The following is a 26,043-nucleotide window of genomic DNA, read 5'->3' as shown; positions in this document are numbered from 1 at the left end:
GGTACATGTTATTATCACTGCTGTAATAATGGTGATAAAAATTGAAGCTGAAGAGGTAAATATTTTGCTCACTCTTGCTGGGATTAATTAAATAATAGAGCTGGGATTTGAATCCTGATCTGCCTGTCTCTACAAACAACTAGTTAATCTGCCTCCCTGAATTTTCAAAAGCTTTAAATTGAGCACTTAATTTTTCCCTAGCTTTGATTAAAAACCATATTAACAAACTCAAAATTTGTGAAAAATCAGTACACGTGTGATCAGTTTCTACGTTCTACACTGCTTAGATGTCTTAGCTGACACTGCTCTGCTATGGCTGCTATTTTGGGAACATGGTTGCCTAGCAACGAGCATTATTAGACTGAATGATCTTCCCTATTATGTTAGTTATAATATAGTTAACATGTTATTCATATAGAAACATCTGAGGAACAGGGTGGGCAAATTTAGTGCAACATATTATAAAGCAGAAACTCTGCAATAAAGCATAACCAATAAGGTGGATGCTTTTCTGTTTGGGATGCTTTAGTTTCCAAATACCTCTTTCACTCATCATATGTATTTAGAATCCAAAAGAGTTTAGGGTGATAACACGGAACTAAGGATGTTAAAACTTTAGAACTAAACCAGTTAAGAGCAGTAGTGTTGGAGAGAACTATGTTTACTTTATAAAGAGGAAAAAAATGTTCCACAAATATCGGATCCTATCCAGAATTCTCACAGCCACATTCTCTTGGAACCAGATGTAACTGAGAAGCATATGGCTAGCTCCATACAAAGCCATCACCATTAACAACAACAACAACAAAAAAGCACATATCTGAAAAAGGGTGACTTGAATACTATCATCTTCTATGAAAGATAAATTAATGGGGAAAATAAGTAAGCACATAATACACAGCCAAAGCATGAAGCAGAAACAAGGCACAGGGAGTCATGATTCCTTGTCAGCTAAATCATATTTCTTTCCTCTCAGTCTATTTATTGAAATATTTTCTTTCCAGAAATAAGTAATAAAATTAACTGTAAAATTCAATCAAATTTAGTTCATGATAAAAAGAGATTTGGACAAAATGAAAGATAATGAAACGATTCACGTTTTGCAAGGCATCTAGTAATGCCCAGTGTGTGACAGAAAGCCAGTCTCCCCTGACGACTTGAGAGGCGACCTAAAACCACATTGAGTAAGATGTCCCTGTTAGTGCTGATGTGTGTTAAAAAAAAATCCTGAGGAAAATAAATTATAATAAAGAGGAAAGGAAAAAGAGGAAATCATAAACACAAGAAAGGTGACATAGCAAAGTCGGCACCTAAAATCCTAGTCAGGGCCCAGGTATTTAAAAATAGTGATGCCTTGTATAAATTTCTTAGTTTTTGGAAGTACAGTTTCCTCCTCTGTGAAATGAGGATGATATTGCCTTCCTTGCAATAGTCACAGGATTTTCTGAAGTTAGAAAAGATAGGTCAATGAGGTCACTATTGCACTTCCCCACTACTCAGTTTATGAGTTCCCTGGGATGAATATGGGCTGCTAGAATAAGCAGGTAGTTAGATTATCTTCTAGGCAAGGATTTCTAGATGATTCTTAACCTGACAATTCTGCTATCCAACCTGAAAAAGATTTTGAAAACTCATTTAATTTTTGGAAATTAAGAAGAAAAACATCAACAGCCAAAATAGATAAAAGGGTCAAAGGGTATGAAGACACAAATCACAAAAGGGAAAAAAAAATACAGGGACTTTTCTGGTGGTGCAGTGGTTAAGGATCCACCTGCCAATCCCCCTGTGCTCTAGAGCCCGTGAGCCATAACTACTGAGCCCAAGTGCTACAACTATTGAAGCCCGCACACCTAGAGCCCATGCTCTGCAACAAGAGAAGCCACCGCAATGAGAAGCCCACGCATTAAAAGTGAAGAGTAGCCCCCACTTGTCGCAACGAGAGAAAAGCTGGTGCGCAGCAACAAACACCCAAAGCAGCCAATAAATAAATAAATAAATAAATAAATAAATAAATTTATTTAAAAAAAAAACCAAAACATGATAAAACAATGTTCATATCCATTGGTAATAAAAGAAATTAAAAACACCAAGATCTATACATAGATAGAGAGACAGATACATAGAGATCTTAAATTGAGACAGAAAAGTGAAAATGTACCAGTGCAAAAGAGAGTTCAGGGAACCAGCCTTCCCGTATAATGCTGAGTCGGAATGCAATTGGTGCAGGCTCTCAGAGGACAATGATAATATATATCTGAAGTATTAAAATGGGCAAAACTTAGGCCAAATGATTCTCTTTATAGAAACGTACTCTAAGGAAATTGTCAGAAAGGCTTACAAAAATTCCCACACCATATGTTATCTGTAACAATAAAATTTTGGTAAGAGCTTAAAATTTCAAACATATATTCCTGCATAAATAAATTAGAGTTTATTTTATAGAATGTTAAGCATTATAAGTAATGCTGTGAACTATTATTGATATGAGAAAATATTCATACCAAATTGATCATCTTAAAAGATTAAAAAAACAATATTATAGTATGATTCCAATCTAATTTAAAGGTATACATGTATCGTATGCATAGATAAAAGACTTTCTAAAGTATTAACAGCAGTTTCTCTAGTAGATGGGATAGTAGGGGATTTTAATTTCCTTCCTCCTTTGGGGGCTTTTCTGTATTTATTTTAGTGGGCACATGTAATACATCTGTACCAGAAAGAAAATAAAACATATATAAAAGAAAACATGTAGCAATATGAAAGCAGCAAAATTTAGGGTTCCATGTAAATGTGGTACATTTAAATTCACCAGTGTCAAGCTTTTTAAAACATATGTATTTGTTTTCCCCTGAATTTCAGTAGGGTTTCTACTGATAAATACTATCCAAATTCATTTTGGTGGACTGATTCTATTATGTACATACAAGATGTTACAAAATTTTAAAAAAAATTACTATACCTTTAAAAATACTTAGAAGACTTTTTAAAAAGGCTTGAAACATGGGTAAGAGCTTCTACTTGGAACAATATCAATGAATTCACCAGGGAAAATCTAATCTAATCAGGGAGATGTTTGATAGGATAAGACAAACTAGAAAGGAATAACAATAGAAGAACACTTGGGTTGAAAGGGCCTCACATTTACATTTACTACCATTACAAAAAGATTCAGCTACTGACAGACCATGAACACAGAAAGCAGTGCAAGGAGATTCCTCTGCTGGGATAATCTTGGAATAACATATTCAGGTCATTGTGTTGCAGTAGAAGAAAAATACATACAAAATAAGATTGGTTTAGCCATAAACACGAGTAAGAGGCTAGTAGGACTGACAGAGATTAGCTCATTGTGTGGCATGTAATTGAGTTTAATTTTGTATAACACATCTGAGATAAATTCTATGCAATGTAACTTAGAAATGAAAAAGAGGCAACCACCTACTAGTATTTTATGAGGTACACCCCAAACTTTTCCTCAAGTAGAATCAGGCAAGTATGGCAACTGGACGTAACAAAGGAGAAAAAGGTCTTAATGTAATTCAGTCTCAGCTTCCTGGTGACGTATTTGACTGTCAACCTCCCAAAGGCACTAATAAAACCACAGACATGCTACACCAGACAAGGTAAAGTATATACATACATAACATTCTACATTCCCTAATATAGTAATTTTTTATTCTGTAAAACTCTGCCGTGATGCGCTTTGATGCTCTTGGTAGCTAATCAACAAATATTTGCTGAAGGAATTAATGGACTCAAATGTCTACTGATAGTCATGCATCATGTACCTCCCAGGAACCATTCTGGGTACCCAGTGATGAACAAAGCAAAAGCAGCAGACATTTTCCCTGCCTTTGTGGTGCTTACAAGAGCTGGGGAAAGGTAGACAATAAGTTAGAAAAACACAGGGAAGGATTTGTGTGTATTCGTTTTTGAAGGAAACAGAGGTGACATGACTGAGAACCACAGGGGATGGGGAAGAGGCTAATTAGATAACGTGGGCAAGGAAGGTAATATTTAAATTAAAACCTAAAGGATAGGGAAAAGCAACTGTGCAAAAGGAAAGGGAGGAAAAGTGTTTCAAATAGAAGTGATAGAATGTACGAAATCGCTAAAGAGGAGATAGGTTTGGGATTTCTTCCAGGCCAACGAGACCAAATATGAGAAGCAAGGCAGACTGGAATAAGACACGGCAGGAGAGGTAAGGGGAAGCTGGATCATCAGTTTGTAAAGGGGAGCCACGGAGCAGGCAAGAAGCAAGGGCATAGTATAGGTCAATGTTTGCTTTTAAATTATTTATTGCTCAGGCTGCTGTGGACAGAATAGATTGGAGATAGGAAGAGCAATCATGAAACACCAGTATGGTGGTGACAACAACAAGATGACTTAGGCTGGTATAATGGGAGGGGGATAGAGACAAGGGTGTGGACTCGAGCTCTTATTTTGAAAACTAAAACAAAGGACATGTGGATGGAATTCAATGTGGAGAGTGAGGAATCAGGGCAGCCGAGATGCCCATGGCTTTAGCACATGGGTGCTGACTGAAGCAGAAATGGTTAGATTGGGAGAGAAATGTTTTCTTATTCTGAACTCCAAATTTCTCCTTGGGTATAATAATCTCTTTTTATAGTTAAATAAAATTATAGAATAGAATTTCAGATTGTCTGGGTAACCCTATGTTATTTTACAGTCATTGTTGTAGGTCCTTCAAACATCTAATACTTTTAGTCTTTTTAATACCTATGTAAGGTGGGCATAATTTCTCCATTTTATCAAGAGAGAAAGTCTCAGGGAGGTATAGTGACTGTTGAGTTTCCCAGCTAAAAAGTGATAAGTCCTTTCATACATCCCTCACTTCCTAACTCCTAGTCAATGTTTTTTCCCTCATTTCTTTTTTCCCTCATTTTGCATCCATTCTTATAATTTCGTACAAGCAAATGGCCACAGCACATTGCCTGTAACTCCATTTGGCAATTAATTTTGTCTTCTATTAACTTTAGTTAACTGGCTAAATGAATATATTTCTGTCTCCTGTGGTAGATTATAAAGTCCCTAAGGACATAGATATTATTTACATTTTTATCATCCAAAGCAACAAGCACGTCTTCCAAATCTGTTAATAAATATTAAAAAAAAAAACACTTAAGCGAGCCACTGCTGTAAACGTCATATATATGTATATTAACCCATCTAATCTTCGCATCGAGTGTAAGTATTATTATTTTCATTCCCATTTTGTAAAAGATGAAATAGAGGCACTGAGAGTTAAGTTACTTGCTGAAGGTCACACAGTTCAAACTCAGGTGACCTAGCTCTAGAGTGATGCTTGTGTACAGTACTACACCAATGACTGAATATAAAGTGAATTCAACTTAAGCAAAGAAGTCAGAGAAAAAGTTGAATGAATACAGCTTAAAATCATTCTTGATCCAAGCAGCTATTTTGATTGCTAAGTCAAAATACTACTGGGACACAATTTTTGCCTCCCTGAGTGGCCCTATCACTTGAAAGCCTACAAATTTTGGATGTTACATAAACTTCTTTAGCTTCAGTTCCTTCATAGGTAAAACAGGGATGATAACAGTGCTGATTTAAAAGATGGTTAATAAGGTTAAATGAAAAAATGCATCTACTAAAGGGTTTAGCATTGTATCCAGCATATAGTAAACACAGATGAATGTTAGCTCTTGTTATCATTAGCACAATGTCTTATGTATAAGTGCTCAACAATTAGCTGTTTAATGAATCCCTGGCTTTTTGAGTTCTGCTGGAGAGGAAATAAAGTGTGACAGCAGACATCCATTCTAATCCTCTAGAAGCAATGTGAGGCTACTAGAAAACCAAAGACATTGAGTAAAATGCCAAGGAGCAGGTAGTAGGTCCCCTACACAATGCTACCTGGGACTAGCTCTGATACAGTCTAATGGACGTGAACTTGAGAATGGTGAGACTCAGAGCCAAAGTTCACAAGTACATGTTTAGCTCACGTATTTATACTCTGGGGACAGTTTTGCTTTCTTTAAAATGATGAAAGAGGGTAGCCAAATGTGCTTTCCTCCCCTTATTTAAATAGGGTTCCTCCACTTACAATAAATAAGAACTTGAGCAAGTTACTCAACTTCTCTTCTCTTCTATGAACAGGGATATCTCCTGCATGGGATTATGTTAACTAAATATATAGTATGTGGGAAGTGTTCGCAAGATGATAGCTATACATTTCAAATAAATGCTGTCTAGCTCTAAGCCTAGTCTTGAATTCTGTTGATAAAACTACTTTGGAAAACACCAAAATGCACTGATTGTGTGACTGCTTTTTAGCTAGTCACTTGCTTGCTCTCATTCTAATAGAGATAGGATACCAACTTTAATTAATTGATTCAAGAAATATTAATTAAATTCACCAAGTTTTACCCTGTGGGTGTGGAGATGCAAAGGAAATAAAGCCTGTATTCAAATAACATATATAATTTAATGGGGAAAGGCAGATGTGTAAACAACTAATTACAAAAGTAAACAGATTTAATTGAGCTATAGAAATGCAGATGAAAAAATCTATTAAAATGTCATACTGTGACCAAGAAGGTGAATACTAAATCCACTTGAACTTCATGCCATTAGCTGCTAAATTAACTTGCACTTTCTAATGAGAAGACTCAAAGGATAGACCATGTTCTCTGACTCACAGAAGGTGAGTAGTATTTCAGTAAGAAAAGGGGAAAGAAAGCTATTTGGGCCAGTAAAAACCACATCAGCAAAGACATTCTTGGAGAATGGTACACTTAAACCTGCCACAATGGGATAAGTGGGGTCTAAAAATCTAATTGAGTAAGACAAAGGTAGCAATGTTATGAGGTTAATGGAAATACCATTTTCAGTTGGTTGCGTTGTGTGGCTGGAAGGGGAGCAGACAGGTGCTGCTACTCCTGGTTTTAGGCAATTTAGCAGGTCCGTTTTCTTGACTGAGATTAGAAAGGAGCAGGGGCGTCTGCTGTGCGAGTCACTATGTTTGGATGCAACCGTGTTGTGCGGGAGAGGTGCACAGAAGCAGGCAGGGGTGGTTACAGGGCTAGACTCTTGAGACTGACATGCTGGGAGCACTGAAGCCTTCTCCTTCTGGAATGCTTTGGAGGATGCCCTCTGCTGAACCCTTGCAAAGTTAAATGTGCTTTGAATTGAACTGCTGAAGTTTCAGATGATCATAAGTCAGTTACTTCCTACTTCCTTTCCTCCTCCCAACCCCCTAAAGAGTTAGGACCTTTGATTCATCCAGGTGGAGAATGGGGCTGGAGCCAATTACATCTGAATTTGTATTATAGTGTGGTAGCTTATCAAGTTTTGCATTACAGTGTGGTACCTTATCATGTCCTACAGTAGTTTTGCAAAACAGAAGAAGCCTGTGGTTTGTAGAAGGATATAGTTGGACACGAAGCTGGAAAGACCGACTGCTTTGCTAAGCTGTGTCAGTGTTATTCTCTGAACACTGCAGTCACTGCAGTTTCTAGGGAAGGAAATGACTGGATAGGAAGACAAGACGAAGCTGGTGACAAATGAGGTCATAGAGAAGAGGCAGGATATTACAGACTGTGAGATAGCTAGTATTATATCTAAATCGTTCAGGTGAAAAACAATGAAGGTTTGAACTGAGATGGTGACAATGGGAATAATAATAACCATACCAAAAGCTATATTTTTATACTGCTTTGAAAGGTTTTCAGCCTTCTTTTACATAAAGTCTTACCACAGAACCCACATCAGCTGAGAAAATGAAGAAGTAAGGACAATATAGACTTCTCTGTCTGTCTCTGTCTCTCTGTCTCTCTCCTGTCCTCTCCCCTGCTGCCCCCATGCTTTACCTATCCAGCATCTCAACTGCTTGTCTATTTTGAAAACACCATCCTCTGTGTGAGTCTAGGGAGGAGGCAGAGCCCCTCTCCCACCACGCCAGCCGAAAGAAGTCAAGACAATTTCACCCCAGCTAACCTCCTGCTACTTGGCGAATACATGACCGTGTGACGAAAACAAAAACGACTACATGCTTCTGCCCAGGAATTCTGAATGTACAGTGGGTGGCTGGGAAGCAATGGGATAGTTAGCTGTGTGTCCCCACACTGCACCCTGCAGTGGCCCCCAGCAGCAGGGGTGACGACATCTTATAATTGCCCCTTCCCGAGAAAACTGTTGAGCTTCGAAGCCTCCAGAGATGCTATGGTCTCTGCACATTTTCCAGAGCATTTCTCAAGCTTTATATGCTTTCTCCAAGCCACTTACACTTTTCCAGGAAATCCCTTCAAGCTTAAGATAGCCAGAGTTTTTCTTATTGCTTGAGCCTAAGAGTGTTGACTGCACACAGACAAGTCATATTTTCCCCCTGCTGCTGACAGGAAACCGAGATGCAGAAAGGCTGAGAGCTGCCTGTGGTCACAAGGACAGCCACACATGGCTCTCTGCCCCTCTGCTCTCTTAGTTGTTTATCATCGGACTCATCAGATTCTGCATAGAAATGTGGAGAGCTTTACTGCTAAAGGAGAGAGAATATCACTAACCGTTATGTGTATACAGGGAAGCCAAACAAAATCAAAAACATCATTAATATCAACCAGGTTAAAGCCAGCAGCCCCTGGCCCAGCTCTTCTAGCAGAAGACTTGTAAATGGTAACCAGCCTCTTTCGCTGATTAAGTCACAGTGAAATCCTGCAAACTGAATCTAGGTGTTATATTCCCTTAGATAATTACATTCTCTGTAATATCTTGTTATCTACTCACAAGCCATTGACTACTACCCCCTTTTGAAGTACATTACATCTATTCAAGAATAGACTGGCCATTAGAAAACAAAACAACATCTATTATTCAGAACAGTTTCACTTCCATGGACCTTTTCTACTTTATCAATAAATTTTATGTGATTTTTAGTTCTAAACAATTTGTTCCATAATAAACTTTGCAGTGAACTCAATTTTTAGGAGTTTTAAAAACTGGCCAACTATCTGACACTACACTAGAATGGCATATATATTCTGCTTGTGACATTACTATTTAAGGTTACTTAATTTCACAAGGAAAACCAATACAGATGAATTCAAAATTTATTAAAGTGTCTGATGGTTCTCCTGAGGTTTATTTTAACGTGACTTATGGATTTGGTAGGAACATGACTCATAAAAAAGCTAAACCTTTGACATTATTTCTATATTAAAATCTCCATGGCTTAAGAAGACCATATTTATGATCACTTTAATACTATAAATCATAGGTTGCAAACTAAAAATATGCTAATTCATGATTCAGACAGATAAAGGAAATGGATGGGGCAGACCTGGCTATAGGAATTCTGGTATCCAAACATCAGTTTTCTTACTGGAACTGCCGAGTCTCAGTGACCAGGAGATGATGACTTGTGATGAACTGGGGAGACCCTCTTCTCCTGAGAGGTCTGCATTTGATAGTTGAGGAGCAGTGACGCAGACCCAGGGTTAATGGGGAACGTTCTGTAATCTGGCTGGAATTCCAGATTTTCACAATGAAATCTTTTGACTGTTTAAATGTTGAATCATTAAAATGTCCCCAAAGCCAAATATATCATCTCTGAGAGCCAACTTAGGTCACCAGTTTGTGACTCAGATATAGTCTTGCTGGCATGGAGCCTTCCTGAGCGAAAAGGTCATTCTCAACAGTGCTGAGTTCCATTCCGAAGATCTACAGCAGCGGCGATCCCCCAACAGCCAAGTCTACACGTGCATTTTCAAAACAGTGTTTTCAAAATTATTGTCTGCCAACTTTCTTCATACCATGTAGTCCAGAATCTTTTAAAAAGCAGGAAGAGGAGAAATGTACTATACCATCATTGGATCTACTGTGTTTGGGTAAATGTATAGTGTACTTCTGCATAATTCTGTGTGTTTGTACATGTGTTTGTATTCATTCCAAGCAGACTAGAAAATGCTTTTAAAGTAATGAGCACTCTGAACTTTTACACCAGAAATCAAATATGAAAAAAGCAACTCAATCATTAAAGCGAGGAATTTGGGCATAAGTATAAACTGGATGGCCCCTCTCCTTAGACTATATTTCTAACTCTCCCCCCAAACACCTGACTTGCTCCAGAATAACTGGAATTGAATTGTTACTCCTCAACAATTAGAAAAGAGATGGGAACTGAGAATCATTTTTAAATATAGTTTTGAACAATTCAATAGTGTTTTAGCCAATAATAATAGTGTATTAGTTTTCCATTATCACCATAATAAATTACTCTCACTCAATGGCTTGACACGACATAAACTCATTATCTTATATAGTTCCATGGGTCAGAGGTCTGACCTAGGTCTACCGAGCTAAAATCAAGATGGCCACAGGACTGCATTCTTTTCTAGAGTTTCTGTTTCTTGATTTTTCCAGCTTCTAGAGTTTGGTCTCCTAGAGGCTCTTCCTGCCCAGGGCCCCCTGCCTCTTCATGTTCAAAGCCAATAACGTTGCAGCTCTCTGACCATCCTTCCATAGTTGCATTTCCCTCTAACAATAGCCGGGCAAAGTTTTTTCTCTTTTAAGGACTCATATGATTAGACTGAGCCCACCCATATGATCCAGGATAATCTCCTCATTTCAAGGTCTTTAGCCTTAATCAGATATGCCATGCAAGGAAACATATCTAAAGGTTCTGGGGATGAGGATGCGGACATCTTTGGAGGGACATTATTCTGTTTCACAACTGGTAAGAATAATAACTATCACTTCTCAGTGCTTACTGTGTTCCAGCTCTCATGCTGATGATCTTGCATGCTTTGTCTCTTTTGGTTCTAAAAACAACATATAAGGTATGTAATATTATTCCATTTTAAAGATGAAGAAACTGAGGCTAAGAGGTTAGGGAAATTGCTCAAGATCACAGCTAATAGACAGCAGAACAAAGACTCAGATCCAAGAAGTCTGAAGGAGCTAGTACTCATACACTAAAATTCCACAAAATATTCATGGAGAAGAGGGGGCCAGAGAGAAGATCAAGATTTGATCTGGACCAACTAAAGAGAGAAGCTCTACAGAACTCTTAGCTGTTTCCTGTCTTTTTCATTGTTTTTGCATTTCCTAACATTTAATGGACATGTACGTGGCTAATCTATTGTATAAAAATGCCTCAGGTAGTGACTTAATGTTATGACTTTGTTTTAGAAAAATTCTAAATTCAGTTCCTCATTAGGCCAAACTGAAAACATGCTTTCATGGAGTTCCAAGAACACCGACAAAGCATTCTGTCCTCTTTGAGATGAAATATCCTATCACCTTGATTCTAGCTCTGCACTGATTGTTAGAAGTATCATCAATTTAATAATCATCTTTTCAGCAAAAAAGAAAACTAACAGAACACAAAAACAATGTAAAATATGGACACTTCAACATGCACATCTCAATTAGAAGTTGCACAGACTGAGTGAAATGTTTTAAAAACCATAAAATGTATCTTAGAATTTCCACAGGGTTTTCTGGCTTTTTCTCTAACAATTGCATTCACACTAAACTTGCTATTGTACAACAACCCATACTTTTGTACCTACTCTTCTTTTTTTCCTGAAATGCCTTCTCTCACTTATTGCCCTCCTGAAATGTGTGTTCATCCTTAAAAACCTCAATTTAAATGTCACTTAGTGATGCCTGCCCAAAATCGGGCTTAAACCAGATTACTCACTGCCTCTTCTGGGCTGGCCACAGCTCTCTGCACCCTCCTTTGTTACAGAATGTACCACAATGTACAGCAATGATTCATTTACACCATCTCCATCGATTATATTGGACGATAACCCTACTATGCACCCAGATCTAAGCTCTGGTGTCAAGAAAAGTGAAAGAAATATGTGACATCTTGTGAGTTTTTCACAACCACTCACACACAGTTCTTACACAATGCATTTTTACTACCCTTCCATTACTCTTATTTTTCAAACTGGTGCTCTTTCCCAGTGCTTAGCGGAAAGCAGGTTAGTTAACTATTTATAATATTCAACGTCTGTAGTAGGCAGCCTTGAAGATGATCCCTGGTGATCTCCACCTCGTTATAGACATGCCGTTGTGTAATCCCCCCTTTTAGCATGGGCTGGAACTAAGAGATTTGCTCCTAACCAGTATACTATAGCAAAGGCAACAGGATGTCGTTTCTACGGTTAGGTTTTGTAAGATGTTAATTGTGTCCTGCCAGCAGGCTCTCTCTGACTGGCTTTGATGAAGCGAGTTGCCATGTTGCAAAGGCCCATGTGGCAAGGAGCTGCGGGCAGCCAACAGTCAACAGCCAGTAAGGAACTGAATCCACCACCAACTACAAAGGTAAGGTTAGAGAAAACCCCTTCCCCAGCCCTGGTGGACACCTTGACTGTAGCCTTCTAAGAGATCCTGAAGCAGAGGATCCAGCTATTCTAGGCCCAGATACCTGACCTACAGACTGTGAGACAATGTGTGCAGTTTTAAGCTGTTAAATTTGGGGGTTGTTTGTTACGTAGCAGTAGATAACGAATACAATGTTAGTCTCTCTGATAAAAGATCCTGATTTAAGCAAAAGAGAGCCTCTTACATGGTATCAGAGGTTATCTGAAGAAAGTACCAATCACTAAAATAGGTGGCAACAGGTAGGCTAGTGAAAGCACTATCCAGACAGTGACTGGGGCGCTGCCACCCCACAGCAGAGGCACACAGAAGAGATGAAGATCTGCATTTGAGAGAAGAAACTCACCTCTGAGCCCAGACCCATGACCTGAATGTGACACTGCAAAGGCACCTTGGACTCAGGAGAAAAGGGGAACACCAAGACAGGACGATGTCACCTGCAGGATACACACCCACTGCAAGCCTAGATCAGCAGCACAGCCAGAAGATGAACTCTGTTCCACAGAGCACACAGTGAAGAGGCACAAGGAAGGCCACACTGCCACTCTGGCTAACATGGCAAAGCCAACAATCAAGGAAGGGAGTGAAAGGCATCTATTCAACCTCAACTTCAATAATCCTGTTCTCCACAGGTGTCTGTTGCTAGGACACCACTATTATTACACTCCTGGCATGTATAATCTTTTTATTCCCCTATGTAAGTTTTCAGCTCTATGCTTTTCACATAAAAAAATCTCATAGTAAAACTCAAATAATAATCCATTTGGGACAGAGGTGAATTAGGGTTTACCAACCAAGTCAAAGCAAGTGAGGCTGGCTCATGAGGCAGCTCCCATCATCTCAGTGCTCAGATGAGCTTGCAGAGAGGCAAGCTCGTGTGGACACACACCACCGGGTGCTCTGATCAAACCAAGGCCAGGCTGGAGGTCATCCATGGATACGACGGCTGCGCTGAGATGCTGCATGAAGGCTCTGACAAGCCTGGAAACCGCTACATCTGCGCTGGTGTGCAACCGCCACTCACTGACAGATTCAGATAGCACAGACTCTTTTCCAAGCTTTTCATCTTGAAAAAGGCAGTTCGGCTCCCGGAGCCTTTGAGGCTGTTCCATTTTGAGCTGACTGCTAATTGTATGCGTGCTCATATGTGTTTCAGAAAAGAGAGAAGCACATTGCCTTGGCCTCCACACTCACTGTGTAGACAAGTCTCACTTCTGTTCTCTGCAAGTTTTCCAAACGTGGTCTGAAGTTTTCGAAACATTAACCCTTCCTTGCAACCACAGTACGCATTCTTCTAGAGAGGTTTTCTTGATTATGTTCGTTTGAAAACTGCTTTTCACTATTAATTCTTTGAGTCCTGAGACTTGGTATTTGGTGATCATGTTTAGGTGTTCAAGTTATTCAATAACTACACAGCATAACAAAACATAGTGGACTACAGGAGCTGAATGAGGCAGCTTTTAGCATTAGAGGCCGTATTGTAAATGTTAGAACCTCAAATCTGATTTTTCATATTTTATGAAATATGCCACAATTGTATCATATTTTATAATGCTGATTCCGGACAAAGAAAATTTGGAGTGATTGCTCATAAAAATGCAAAAGTCTTTCCCAACAGTCATGGCAACTAGTGGCCAGATGGTAAGACTGTCTGATTGCTGATTGTGATTCTTCAGAAAAGAAATCCACATAGAAGCAGCCAGGCTCATAAAATCTGCCCCGCTTGAGAACTGACCAGACTCACTAATTCTTTAGAGGCCACAGTCTCTACTCTGGGCAGATTAGTATCCACAGTAGGGCCTGGATACAGCTATCTAGCCCCAGCGCTGCCCCATCTGACACTCATTCTCGAGAACAATACGAGGAACCTCCCTGATCCCAGAAGTACAACAAATCCTCCTACGGAATGAGTTTTTCCAACTTTCAGAGAGAGTGCTATTCAGTTACACCAAGGTTTCTCTTTCTTTTTTAAACCCCTATTCACAGGTACCTAATAAGTCAGTTGAATAAATAAAAACACATTGAATCTATTGCTCCAGCAAAGCTATCTATTTCTAATAATAATAAAAATAACTCCATTGAAAAGTAACCAGAGAGAAGTGCCCAGCTGAAAAAATCCTAGGGAAATAAGACATTTCCTCAGGAGGATCACTTCTCTAATCACAACAGCAACAACAACAATAACAGTAGCTCACGTTTATTAAAGAGTTCTTCTGTGCTAGGCATTTTACTAAAGACAGAGAGCCAAGGCCTTTTATAACCAAAATGACTTTATTTATTTAGAATTTTTGTGAGTGCTGATTTGCATATTTTCACTTCCTGTGCTTTACCATTGTTCTCTCTGATCTGTGCTTCTCCTGGCCCCCTATCCCCTCTGCTACTGTCCACAATATTCTTACTTCCTTCACTATTTACATCCCAGGAGTTATCATGGTACACGCACAATGAATTATCTGCCTTCTTCCGTACTTGTGATTTTGATAAATCCACTGAGAGCTATTTTTAAATAGTTGATAATAAAGTTATCGTACAGCCATACAATAAACTACCAGCTTCAATTTAAATTCTTTTCAGAAGGCTGCAGAATGAAAAAGAATAATGCTATGCTGCCTTTCCAAAATATCATTTCTTTAAGCACTTTAAGCAAATTACCTTTTCTAGCATTAATTAACAGGGAACGTCAAAGGAATATACACAAAGGAGACAGCTATTTGAGGAAGGGGCACACATGGGTTACAACGGACTTAAAATCTTTGCTTTGGTTGCTCAGTAGTAAATCCCCTGCAACTGTCTGTGCATGTCAATAGCATCCAAAACTCTTGAAAATGCTAGAAAATCAACAGTAATAAAGCCTGTCAAATTGGATGGTAATGATGATTTTTTAAAAAATCGTATTGACCATGTTAGAGAAAAAGTAACTACAACGAGATCATAAAATGTAAGCACTAGGAGTATTCGATGCTATAAGAAGTTAAGTACTTTAAAGAGTAAAACTCCTTAGGAAGCACTAGAGAAGGCTCTTTGTTTAACAACAAGAATCAAGTATCCAGTAGAATTTCTTGTGCTTAGATACTTTACGGATCTTCTGTGATATGTGACATGGACCAAAGCCAGCATGAGAAGCTCTGGAATAACAGAAGCAGTCATGGTCAGTGGAAAGCATTCTGGGGAGGCATTAGGATCATGTAATTTAAGGGGCCCTAAGAAATCCCCTCTGCCACTTCTGTGAGGTCTGTGATTTTTCCATTGAGGAATCACTCCCCTAGGTTAAGCCAAGAACAGGTGGTTTTTTTTTTTTTTTTAATTTATTTTATTGAAGTATAGTTGATTTACAATGTTGTGTTAGTTTCTGGTGTACAGCAAGTGATTCAGTTATATATATATATCAATCTATACACACACACACACACACACACACATGCATTCTTTTTCATATTCTTTTCCATCCTGGTTTATCATAGGATATTGAATATAGTTCCCTGTGCTATACAGTAGGACCTTGTTGTTTATCTACTCTATATATAATAGTTTGCATCTGCTAACCCCAAACTAACAAACCATCCCTCCCCCACCCCCCTTTCTCATGGGCAACCACAAGTCTGTTCTCTATGTCTGTGAGTCTTAAGAATAGGTTTTTGTTAAGAGAGAGGAAAGAATTTAGGGGAAAGTAGGCCTTACTGAGAAGAGGTCCCTTTTGTGGCCAAAGGCCAATAAAAGGGCACTGGGTATCATAAAAACTGAGAGAAGGCATCACTATATAAGGCCTAAAAGCAAGCTGGAGAGGAAAAGGGAAATTAAAAAGAAAATGTACATCCTACAGTTTTGACTGGGTGACCCTAATTTCTCAACCTTGGCACCACTGACATTTTGGGTCTTATAATTCTCTGTTATGGGGGGCTGTCTTATACTGGACGTCCTGTGCAGGATAAAGATTAATGACTCAGTTGGAAAGTAACCAGAGAAAAGCTTCCAGTTAAAATCAGGGTCCCAGAGAAATAAGACATTTCCTCAAGAGGATAGCTAGTCTAATAATACTACAGGACGTTTAGCATGTCTCAGACTTCCATCTATCAGATGCCAGTAGCAACCCCTTTTCGCCACAGTTGTGATAACCAACAATGTATCTAGACATTGTTAAATAATCTCTGGCAGGTAGGAAGGCAAAATCACCCCTGTTGGACAACCACTGCCCTAAAGGATCAATTTCCTCCCTAGGCAAGACCTTTTCCATTCCTTGGTGGTAGACTGGTCTACCCTTCCCCTTCTCTTGTTCCTGCTCTAAAAAACTACACAAGAGTCGGAAGATTACAAGCTCATCAACACAAAAAAAGAATGAGAACTCTGTTTTTTAATTGTAATAGTCAAAGCAGAGAGATACATCAGGAAGATCTCAAATGAATGCCTTTTCCTTCAGAATATTTTTATCCTTTGGTAATTCCAAAATTCTTGATCCTGTCTTTATTTCCAGAGCTACCTTATTCTTTGTACATTACACAAGACTAGCCTCAAGAAGAGCTGTCTAGTAAGATTCAGAAAGATTTGCCCAATTTAATCAATGCTTATGTGAGTGAACCAAGAAAGGCATTAGTCCAGATAAATAATCAAGACACTCTGTTATGCATGAAAATTGTTATTTTTTGCTATCAAAGAGATGGAAGAATGGGCCTCTAACATCTTGGCTCATATAAACCAAACGCTTTTCCTTCCCTTTCCCCTGTCTTTTCTCCCTTTTCTTTTCTCCCTCCTGTCCTCCTTCCTTCCCTCTCTGCCTCTGCCTCCCTCTTTTTTCCCCTCCATTCCTTCCTTTCGCTTTTCTTGTAGGTATACCCATGCTTTCCTCTAGCATAGGAAAGGATGTGAGAAGGACAGAGATTATGAAGTATTAACCAGAAAAAAACACCCTCACTGGAAGGAAAATTATATTAATGAGTTTAGAAGAAAAGTGCTGCATCAACACTTTATGAAGAGTATAAAGTGTGCAAATGGTGCAACTGAGTCATCAGGGAAACTGTGAAATACAGTCAGAGGCCCAGAACATGGCAATTTCTATTTCTTCTACAGACTTCTGATTTAGTATCATTACTATAAGACCTGTAGGGGAAAATTCCTTTTGGAGTTGAAGCTAATGAAGTGAGACAATCTATAGAAAGGCAGTTTAACTACTCAACATTATAAATTGAATAATGCAGTCCTAGATAAAATATGAATCCTTTCCCCTTATTTTTGTGGTTGCAAATTAAACAAATGATGACTAATGTATGAGCTAAGAATAAGAAGTCTTATCTTCTGGCCCCCCTTTGCCTCTCACTAACCGTATGATCATAGGTAAGGCAATTAATCTCTCTTAGTCTCAATTTCCTCATTTGTGGAAGTTAGGAGATTGGACTAGATCATCTTTGAGAATACTTCCATCTCCAAAATTTTCTCATCATGGGAAAAAATTATAACTCAAATTATCTGAAACTGAAAGAAAAAAAAACTGTGCAATTCTACCAACTATGAAAGGTGACTACTCTGTAGCATATGTAATTTCTATGCCAGAGCTGCAGGGTTATAAAAGCAAAAAAAGGCTTCTTTTACTGATCAAAGCTCTTGACTATAAAGTAACATGTATTGCCTTGGATTCTTCTTTAAATTAGAATGTCTATGATTAATTTTCAGATGGGGTGAGCACGTTTGAGAGCCTGCTGGGTACTGTGTTGACAGTGTCACTTGTTGCACTGTGGGAGAGTGCTCTTCAACAGGAAAGAGGGCCAGGGACACGGAAGCAAAACAGATTCAGAGCTTCAAGAGCTCAGCCGCAAACATCAGAGAATGGCTTTGCAGCGGTGTTTTGACATTTATTCTGGAAGGCTTACTCCTGCAAGTATGTGCATGTCTGCTTCTAAATTTCAGAGAAAATAAATCCCAATCTTTATCAGAGAAATAAAGTCCTACTCTGGTCTTATGGGAGCTCTTGAAAAGGTACAGCCTAGATGCCTTCAACCATAAGGCAAACCCACATCATAGAAGAGTCATTGCTTCAAGCCTTCTGTACAGATGCTAATGCTAAAGCGTAGAGGAAAAGATTTGAAGAGGGAGAATTTAAACATCCATTTCTTTTACAGGAACCCTAAATATGTGCTGACCCTGCATGGTTTAGCATAAAATGTTTTATCAAAGATCACCTGACTCTGGACGACAAAATAAAATCCATTCACGTTCCGAGGAAAATCCACCTTTTATGTATGGACGTAAATTCTCAACTCTGTAGACTTACTTACAGTAGATAGGAAATTTAAGGGCAAGAAAGTCTCTCTTCTTTAAATGGAAGCATAGAAATAGCGGTGCTAGTTGGAAATGCTGGTGTATCATTAAGGTAACACATTCCATCCTCTGCCAGACTGTGAAATTCCTGGCTCTGGCACCTTAGGCAAAAAACCATGGCCTGAAAGGCTTTTTCCTAGGATGATTTTGGCTTTCCTTGGTATTCCTACAAAGGGACACTTCATTTTTATCATTAGATACTTTGAAATCTTAAGGGGAAACTCTCCCTAAGTGGTCAAAAACAAACAGTAATTTGTGGGATTTTATTTGGAAAGAAAATACACTGGGAGAGGTAAAGCCAAAGAAGAAGATGCGCTGTAAGGGATGACAGCTGAACCAGTCCTTGGATTTACAGCCAACAGACAGGCTCAGAATGGAAATGAACCTCTTGAAAATACCCTCCCCCAAGAAACACTCCTCATTCAACAACACTAGGTCAAATTTTGTGTTGTGTACTCTTCCTTACTTGTCTCTAACGCTTTTTAAGATTGTAAGAAAAACAAAAAGAATCACTAGGAAGAACAAAAACATAGAAAGCTTTGTAAGTCTCTAATGCCAAAGAATTATCAGACTCCTTGAAAATTGCTAGCACTCGTATTTTTAATGAGCACATCTTGAAATGTCACTCTCTGAGTAGTTTTACCTTAGTTAGTTTTTTTGTTTTGTTTTGTTAACCATCACATTGGAATTCACATTTATTGATATTACCAGTATTACAGCAAACTGTTTATTTTATTCTTCATGTATTTATTGAGGTTTGTTCTTTTAAATTCCTTTTTTATGTTGAAAAATATCTCAATAGTGCTCCTTCAGGATACTTTGCCACTCGGTGTGATTATATTTTTTGTAAAGAATTGTTCCCATAATGTGGAAACGTTTAGGATGAGCTGACAGAAAAGCACGAACCTGTAAATTCATTGGCAACACGATATTAAATATATTTTCTACCTTCAGAATATCTTTGGTTATTCTCCATAGACTGGGAAGGCCATTCTCATTACATTTCATTTTCATCACTCTGTTTTTACATAAATACTACACTTGAATTTAGAGGAAGGACGTACCCTTTGCTCTAACTAATAAACCGGATATCAAGTACAGATGGTCCCTACTTAGAATGGTTCGACTTATGATTTTTCAATTACAGGATGGTACGAAAATGACATACATTCAGTAGTAAATCTACTTAGAATTCTGAATTTTGATCTTTCCCCAGGCCAGCATTATGTGGCATGATACTCTCTTGTGATTCTGGGCAGTGGCAGTGAACCAAGTGTAAACAACCAATATCCTTACGCTATTCTACTTTTCACTTTCTGTACAGTATTTAATAAACTACATGAGGTATTCAACACTTAATTATAAAATAGGCTTTGTGTTAGTTGATTTTTCCCAAATGTAGGCTAATGTAAGTGTCCCGAGCACGTTGAAGGTAGGCTAGGCTAAGTTATGATGTCTGGTATGCTAGGTGCACTAAATGCATTTTCAACTTATGACGAGTTTATGGGGACATAACCCCATAGTTAAGTCAAGGAAGATCTGTAGTATGCAGTATGGTCACTATAAAGAAGACTTAGAAGAGGACACCTTAATACAAAGGCATAAGGTAACACTTTTATTATAGATTCCTATTTTTGCCGGGAAGTGTTACAGAGTCTTTCCCTGGAAACTTCTAAGTATTGTTTATACATCAATTTGATAAAAATTAGAAGCTGGAGGCAAAGTAAAAATGACAAGAACAAGACTTTAAGTGCTCTCCAGTTTTATGATTCTATATGTTTTTTTTAAAACATGGTATGTTTATGTTTCTTCTATTTGAAAAAAATCCAAAAAAAAAGTTTATTTCACACCCACATTTCTTCAAATCCCATAGTCTGCAAGCTACTCTGCTAGCACCATTTTCTTTCATATTCCATAGGTTCTGGCTGATAAAAATATGACATGAATATGACATGAATAGGTTGTTTCATCCTAGGACCAACTTCAGACACTACCAACACTCAAGATAGCCCTGAGCATGACTCTGGATGGTACTGATGGGAGTGATATTTCATAACACAAACATAAACAAAACTTCTCTGATGTAGATACTCAACTGCACTTCCCAGAGGCATGAAGATGCTTTTCCCATTTCCTAGCACTCCAAGAATCTGTTTCTGAAAACATCATATAATTTGTCATTGTTCCTCTATTCAAAAGTCTACTGCCACATAAAGGAAATATTATTTAGCAGTTGTTTCTCAGATATGCCATAGAATTCACACAAATTTTGAGTATAAATATATTTAAGTATAAAATTAGTGTAACATTGATTCTGTTGTGTAATTTATCTTTATGCTTCTGATAGGGAGTATAAAACTTATCTAGAGATATGATACTATACCCAGAAAATCCTAAAGATGCCAGCAGAAAACTACCAGAACTAATAAATGAATCTGGAAAAGTCACAGGATACAAAATTAATGCACAGAAATCTCTTGCATTATACTATACTCTAACAATGAAAAATCAAAAAGAGAAATTAAGGAAGCAATCCCCTTTACCATCACAACAAAAAGAATAAAATACCTAGGCTAAACCTACCTAAGGATACAAAAGACTTGTATTCAGAAAACTATAAAACACTGACGAAAGAAATCAAAGATGACATGAACAGATGGAGAAATATACCATGTTCTTGGATTGGAAGAATCAACATTGTGAAAATGACTATACTACCCAAAGCAATATACAGATTCAATGCAATCCCTATCAGATTACCAATGGCATTCTTCACAGAATTAGAACAAAAATTTTTACAATTTGTGTGGAAACACAAAAGACCTTGAATAGCCAAAGCAATCTTGAGAAAGAAAAATGGAGCCGGAGGAATCAGGATCCTCAATTTCAGACTATACTACAAAGCTACAGTAATCAAGACAGTATGGTACTGGCACAAAAGCAGAAATATAGATGAATGGCATAGGATAAAAAGCCCACAGATAAACCCACACACATATGGTTACCTAATATATGACAAAGGAGGCAAGAACATACAATGGAGAAAAGACAGCCTCTTCAATAAGTGGTGCTGGGAAAACTGGACAACTACATGTAAAAGAATGAAACTAGAACACTCCCTAACACCATATACAAAAAGAAACTCAAAATGGATTAAAGACCTAAATGTGAGACCAGACACTATAAAACTCTTAGAGGAAAATATAGGCAGAACACTCTATGACATAAATCATAGCAAGATCTTTCTTGACCCACCTCCCAGAATAATGGAAATAAAAACAAAAATAAACAAATGGGACCTAATGAAACTTAAAAGCTTTTGCACAGCAAAATAAACCATAAAAAATACAAGAAGATAACCCTCAGAATGGGAGAAAATATTTGTAAATGTAACAACTGATAAAGGATTAATCTCGAAAATACACAAGCAGCTCATGCAGCTCAATATCAAAAAAACAAACAAACCAATCCAAAAATGGGCAGAAGATCTAAATAGACATTTCTCCAAGGAAGACATACAGATGGCCAACAGACACATGAAAAGATGCTCAACATCACTAATCATTAGAGAAATACAAATCAAAACCACAATGAGGTATCACCTCAAACCGGTCAGAATGGCCATCATCAAAAAATCTAGAAACAATAAATGTTGGATAGGGTGTGGAGAAAAGGGAACCCTCCTGCACTGTTGGTGGGAATGTAAATTGATACAACCACTATGGAAAACAGTTCGGAGGTTCCTTAAAAAACTAAAAATAGAACTACCATATGACTTAGCAATCCCACTAATGGGCATATACTCGGAGAAAACCATAATTCAAAAAAATACATGTACCACAATATTCATTGCAACATTATTTACAATAGCCAGGACATGGAAGCAACCTAAATGTCCATTGACAGATGAATGGATAAAGAAGATGTGGCATATACATACAATGAAATATTAGCCATAAAAAGGAATGAAGTTGAGCTACTCGTAGTGAGGTGGATGGACCTAGAGTCTGTCATACAGAGTGAAGTGAGCCAGAAAGAGAAAAACAAATACCGTATGCTACCACATATATATGGAATCTAGAAAAATGGTACTGATGAACCTAGTGGCAGAGTAGGAATAGAGATGCAGATGTAGAGAATGGACTTGAGGACACCGGGGGGAGGGGAAGCTGGGACACAGTGAGAGAGTGGCATCGACATATACACACTACCAAATGTAAAACAGATGGCTAGTGGGAAGCTACTACAGAGCACAGGGAGACCAGCTTGATGCTTTGTGAAGACTTAAAGGGGTGGGATAGGGAGGTTGGGAGGGAGGCTCAAGAGGGAGGGGATATGGGGATATATGTATACATGTGGCTCTTTCACTTTGTTGTACAGCAGAAACCGACACAATACTGCAAAGCAATTATACTCCAATAAAGATTAAAAAAAAAAACTTATCTAGAGTAAGGAGGTATCCCTTTCCTTAGAAGAGATTCAGAATTAACTACCAAATCAAGAAGATATGCTTTTGCTAATGACTTGTTCTCTTGTAAGGGGGTATTTATGGCTCACTTCTCTAAAATATTAAAGTTAAAAGAAACTTTTAAAAATAAATTTAAGGCATAGAAAGATTTCTTTCATAAATAGCCACTGTTTACCTGTACATGAATAATCATCAATCCTGATGTACCCGGTTTTGCAGATGCACATGAAGGAACCTGGGGTGTTGACACACATTGTGTTCTCACGGCAGTAATGGCGCCCTTCAGCACACTCATCAATGTCTGTGAAGAAAAAGTAGGGCAAAGAGGTCAACAGTGGCCAATATTCGAGAGTTTCTCTATAATTTTCTTTGGTGGGGAGAGGGCAAAAGTTACTAATTGAAAAGCATTTTTAAAATGTATTCAAAGAATCTCCTTTAATAGAAACCTTTGATGTTCAAATGACAGAAACTATAGCATTTTTTCCTAACCGCTCTTGCTTGAGTTTCAAAGATGTCTTTATCTTTCAACTTGCATCATTCTAAAATATATTTGAAAATGTTCAGTCCATTCATCTACCTTAGATAGACTGTTTGATAAAATGAATCAGAAAGTAGAGATTGGGCTGCCTTAGGAGTCTTGGAAGCTTCAATCACTGAGCCTACCATATATTATTTTTGATTCACTGACTACTCTGTACACTTCGGGAGACCCTGCAAGAGGTACATATGATATTCACTATACACCAGAACTTGAAAAACTTCATTTAAAGATAGGAAACCAATAACATGTAATTTATTAGATATACGAATACAGATATAGCGATCCCAGTAAGTGTCTGAACAAAGATGAAACTACAGTGTAGAGCCTGATATAAATGAGAAGCTGTAAAAGAGCAAAATAAGACATCATATTGAAGAACTTCCATAATAATTCACACAAGTAGTTTTGAGTGTAGAGACTTGCAAATGGTAAGTCATAATAAGCACTAGTAGTAATTGGGAAGAATGTGAATTTTAACAATAAAACTGTCTCCATTTTATAGCTCTTCTCTGCATGCAACATAAATTTTACAGGTATTTTATCATTATATAATACTCTTTATATTAAGGGCCTTAATGCATTGACCAGGCAAGGTGCTTCTCTTCCAGAAGTCTGCTTTCTCAAATCCTTGTTGTGAATCCACAAAGTAGCACTGACATCATATGTACTATTAAAAGAAATGGATCAGTTACAGGAGATAGCTAGGGGACTCAATACTACAAAACTCATGCCATTCATATAAACTTAACTATGTTCCCAGTCCTGACAGTGTCAAAAGAAGTAGCTGACACAATCTCTCAGGAAGCTATATTTTAGAGCTAGAGGGCTTTTGGCAATCATCTGAGCTAACTACTTATTTTACAGATGAAAAAACTGAGATTTAGAGAGACTCAATTTTCCATCCAAGTTCTAAATGAAAATCAGCACAGTAAATTACAAACTTCTTAGCATACAAAGCCCTTCCCAGTTGGGCCATTACTTTTCTAGCTTTATATTCTATGACCTCACCTCCTCTTCCCTCTCAGTGTTCTGGACACACCGAACTTCTGGTAATTCCTTGAATGGACCACGCTCTTTCACACTTAGGTGCTTTTGCATATGCTGTTCTCTCTACTCCTTCTCTCCCTATCACCACCCCCAGGGGGTCTTGTCTACCAATCGATTCTCCCTTCAAGAATCTGTTTAAATGTCTCTCTGTGAAAATGTCCCTAATGAGGTAAAATGCTCCTTATGTAGTTCTCCCAATGAACTTATAAAGGTTTCCATTGTATCAGTAGATACATCCACTGTACCTTTATTAATTTTTGTAAGCTTCTTTTTCCAATAAGTCAAATAGACTCCTCAAGGGTAGGGATCATCTATTTGTGTTTGTTAACTCTGGCTACATATTATATTTATCTGAGATGCTTTTAAAATAACATTGGTTTTTATGCCAACTCCCTAAATCCCACTCCAAATTCTTATTTAACTATCTGTGGAGGAACACAGACATAATATTATTTTTAATCTTCTCTGTGAAGAGTCTAATACAGGGGTCAGCAAATTTTTTCAGTAAAGAGCCAGATAGTAAACATTTTAGGCTTTGGAGGCCATAGAATGTCTGTTGCAACTACTTAACTTTTTGTTGTAGCATAGGCAAACATAGACAAATATGTAAATGAATGAGCCTTACAATGTTCCAACAAAGCTTTATTTACAAAATAAGAAGGTGAATCAGATTTGGCTCACAGGCCATAGTTTGATGACCTCTGGTCTAATGCATAATCAGAGTTAAGAATCACTCAGAAGGACCAAGATGGCAGAGTAGGAGGACGTGAAGCTCTCCTCCCCCAACAAACACATCAAAACTACATCTACATATGGGACAATTTTCACAGAAAATCAACTGGAAACTGGAGAAGATCTCTTATATAACCAAAGCTGCAAGAGATAATCTCCATGTAACCATGTTGGACAAAAAAAAAAAGAAAGAAAAGAAAAAGAAAAAGGCATCAGCACAGGACTGGCAACCCTGAGAAGGATCTGTGAAGCAGGGCAAGTCCAAGCGTAGACCCTCGCCTTGGGGAATCCCTTTCCTGCTAAAAGGTCAGCTGGGACTGGAGAGGTCTGGACTTTGCTCACGAAGAGTATGTGCATGCTAGCTTGCTAGTATTTATGGAGAGAGATGGGAGCTGACAGCTGCCACCTTACTACACTCCCAAAAGTCTGAAGTACATGCTGGGCAAAGCTGCTAGTACTTGGCGGCTAGGTGCTAAATCTCAGGCAAAAAGGCCCTGGGAGGGAACTGGGTCTAGCTACATGGAAACAGCCCAGAGGGCCTGGGGAGTGGTCCAGGCCCAACCTCAAAGCCCACTGT

General features: G+C 38.1%; 1 protein-coding gene across 1 annotated transcript in view; it reads right to left on the bottom strand.

Annotated features, from left to right (window-relative positions):
* NELL2 (neural EGFL like 2) overlaps positions 1–26,043 on the bottom strand; it is a 334,778-nt gene that overhangs the window by 113,345 nt on the left and 195,390 nt on the right. Inside the window, exon 13 of the mRNA XM_057701965.1 lies at positions 23,322–23,447. Coding sequence (XP_057557948.1) covers positions 23,322–23,447 — 126 coding nt within the window. The remainder of the gene's footprint in view (positions 1–23,321; positions 23,448–26,043) is intronic.

This window comes from Hippopotamus amphibius, chromosome 12 (genome assembly GCF_030028045.1).
Source record: "Hippopotamus amphibius kiboko isolate mHipAmp2 chromosome 12, mHipAmp2.hap2, whole genome shotgun sequence".
In the NCBI taxonomy this organism is placed as follows: Eukaryota; Metazoa; Chordata; class Mammalia; order Artiodactyla; family Hippopotamidae; genus Hippopotamus; species Hippopotamus amphibius.
The sequence above is the reverse complement of the archived record's forward strand: the minus strand, read 5'-3'. Positions and strand labels throughout refer to the sequence as shown.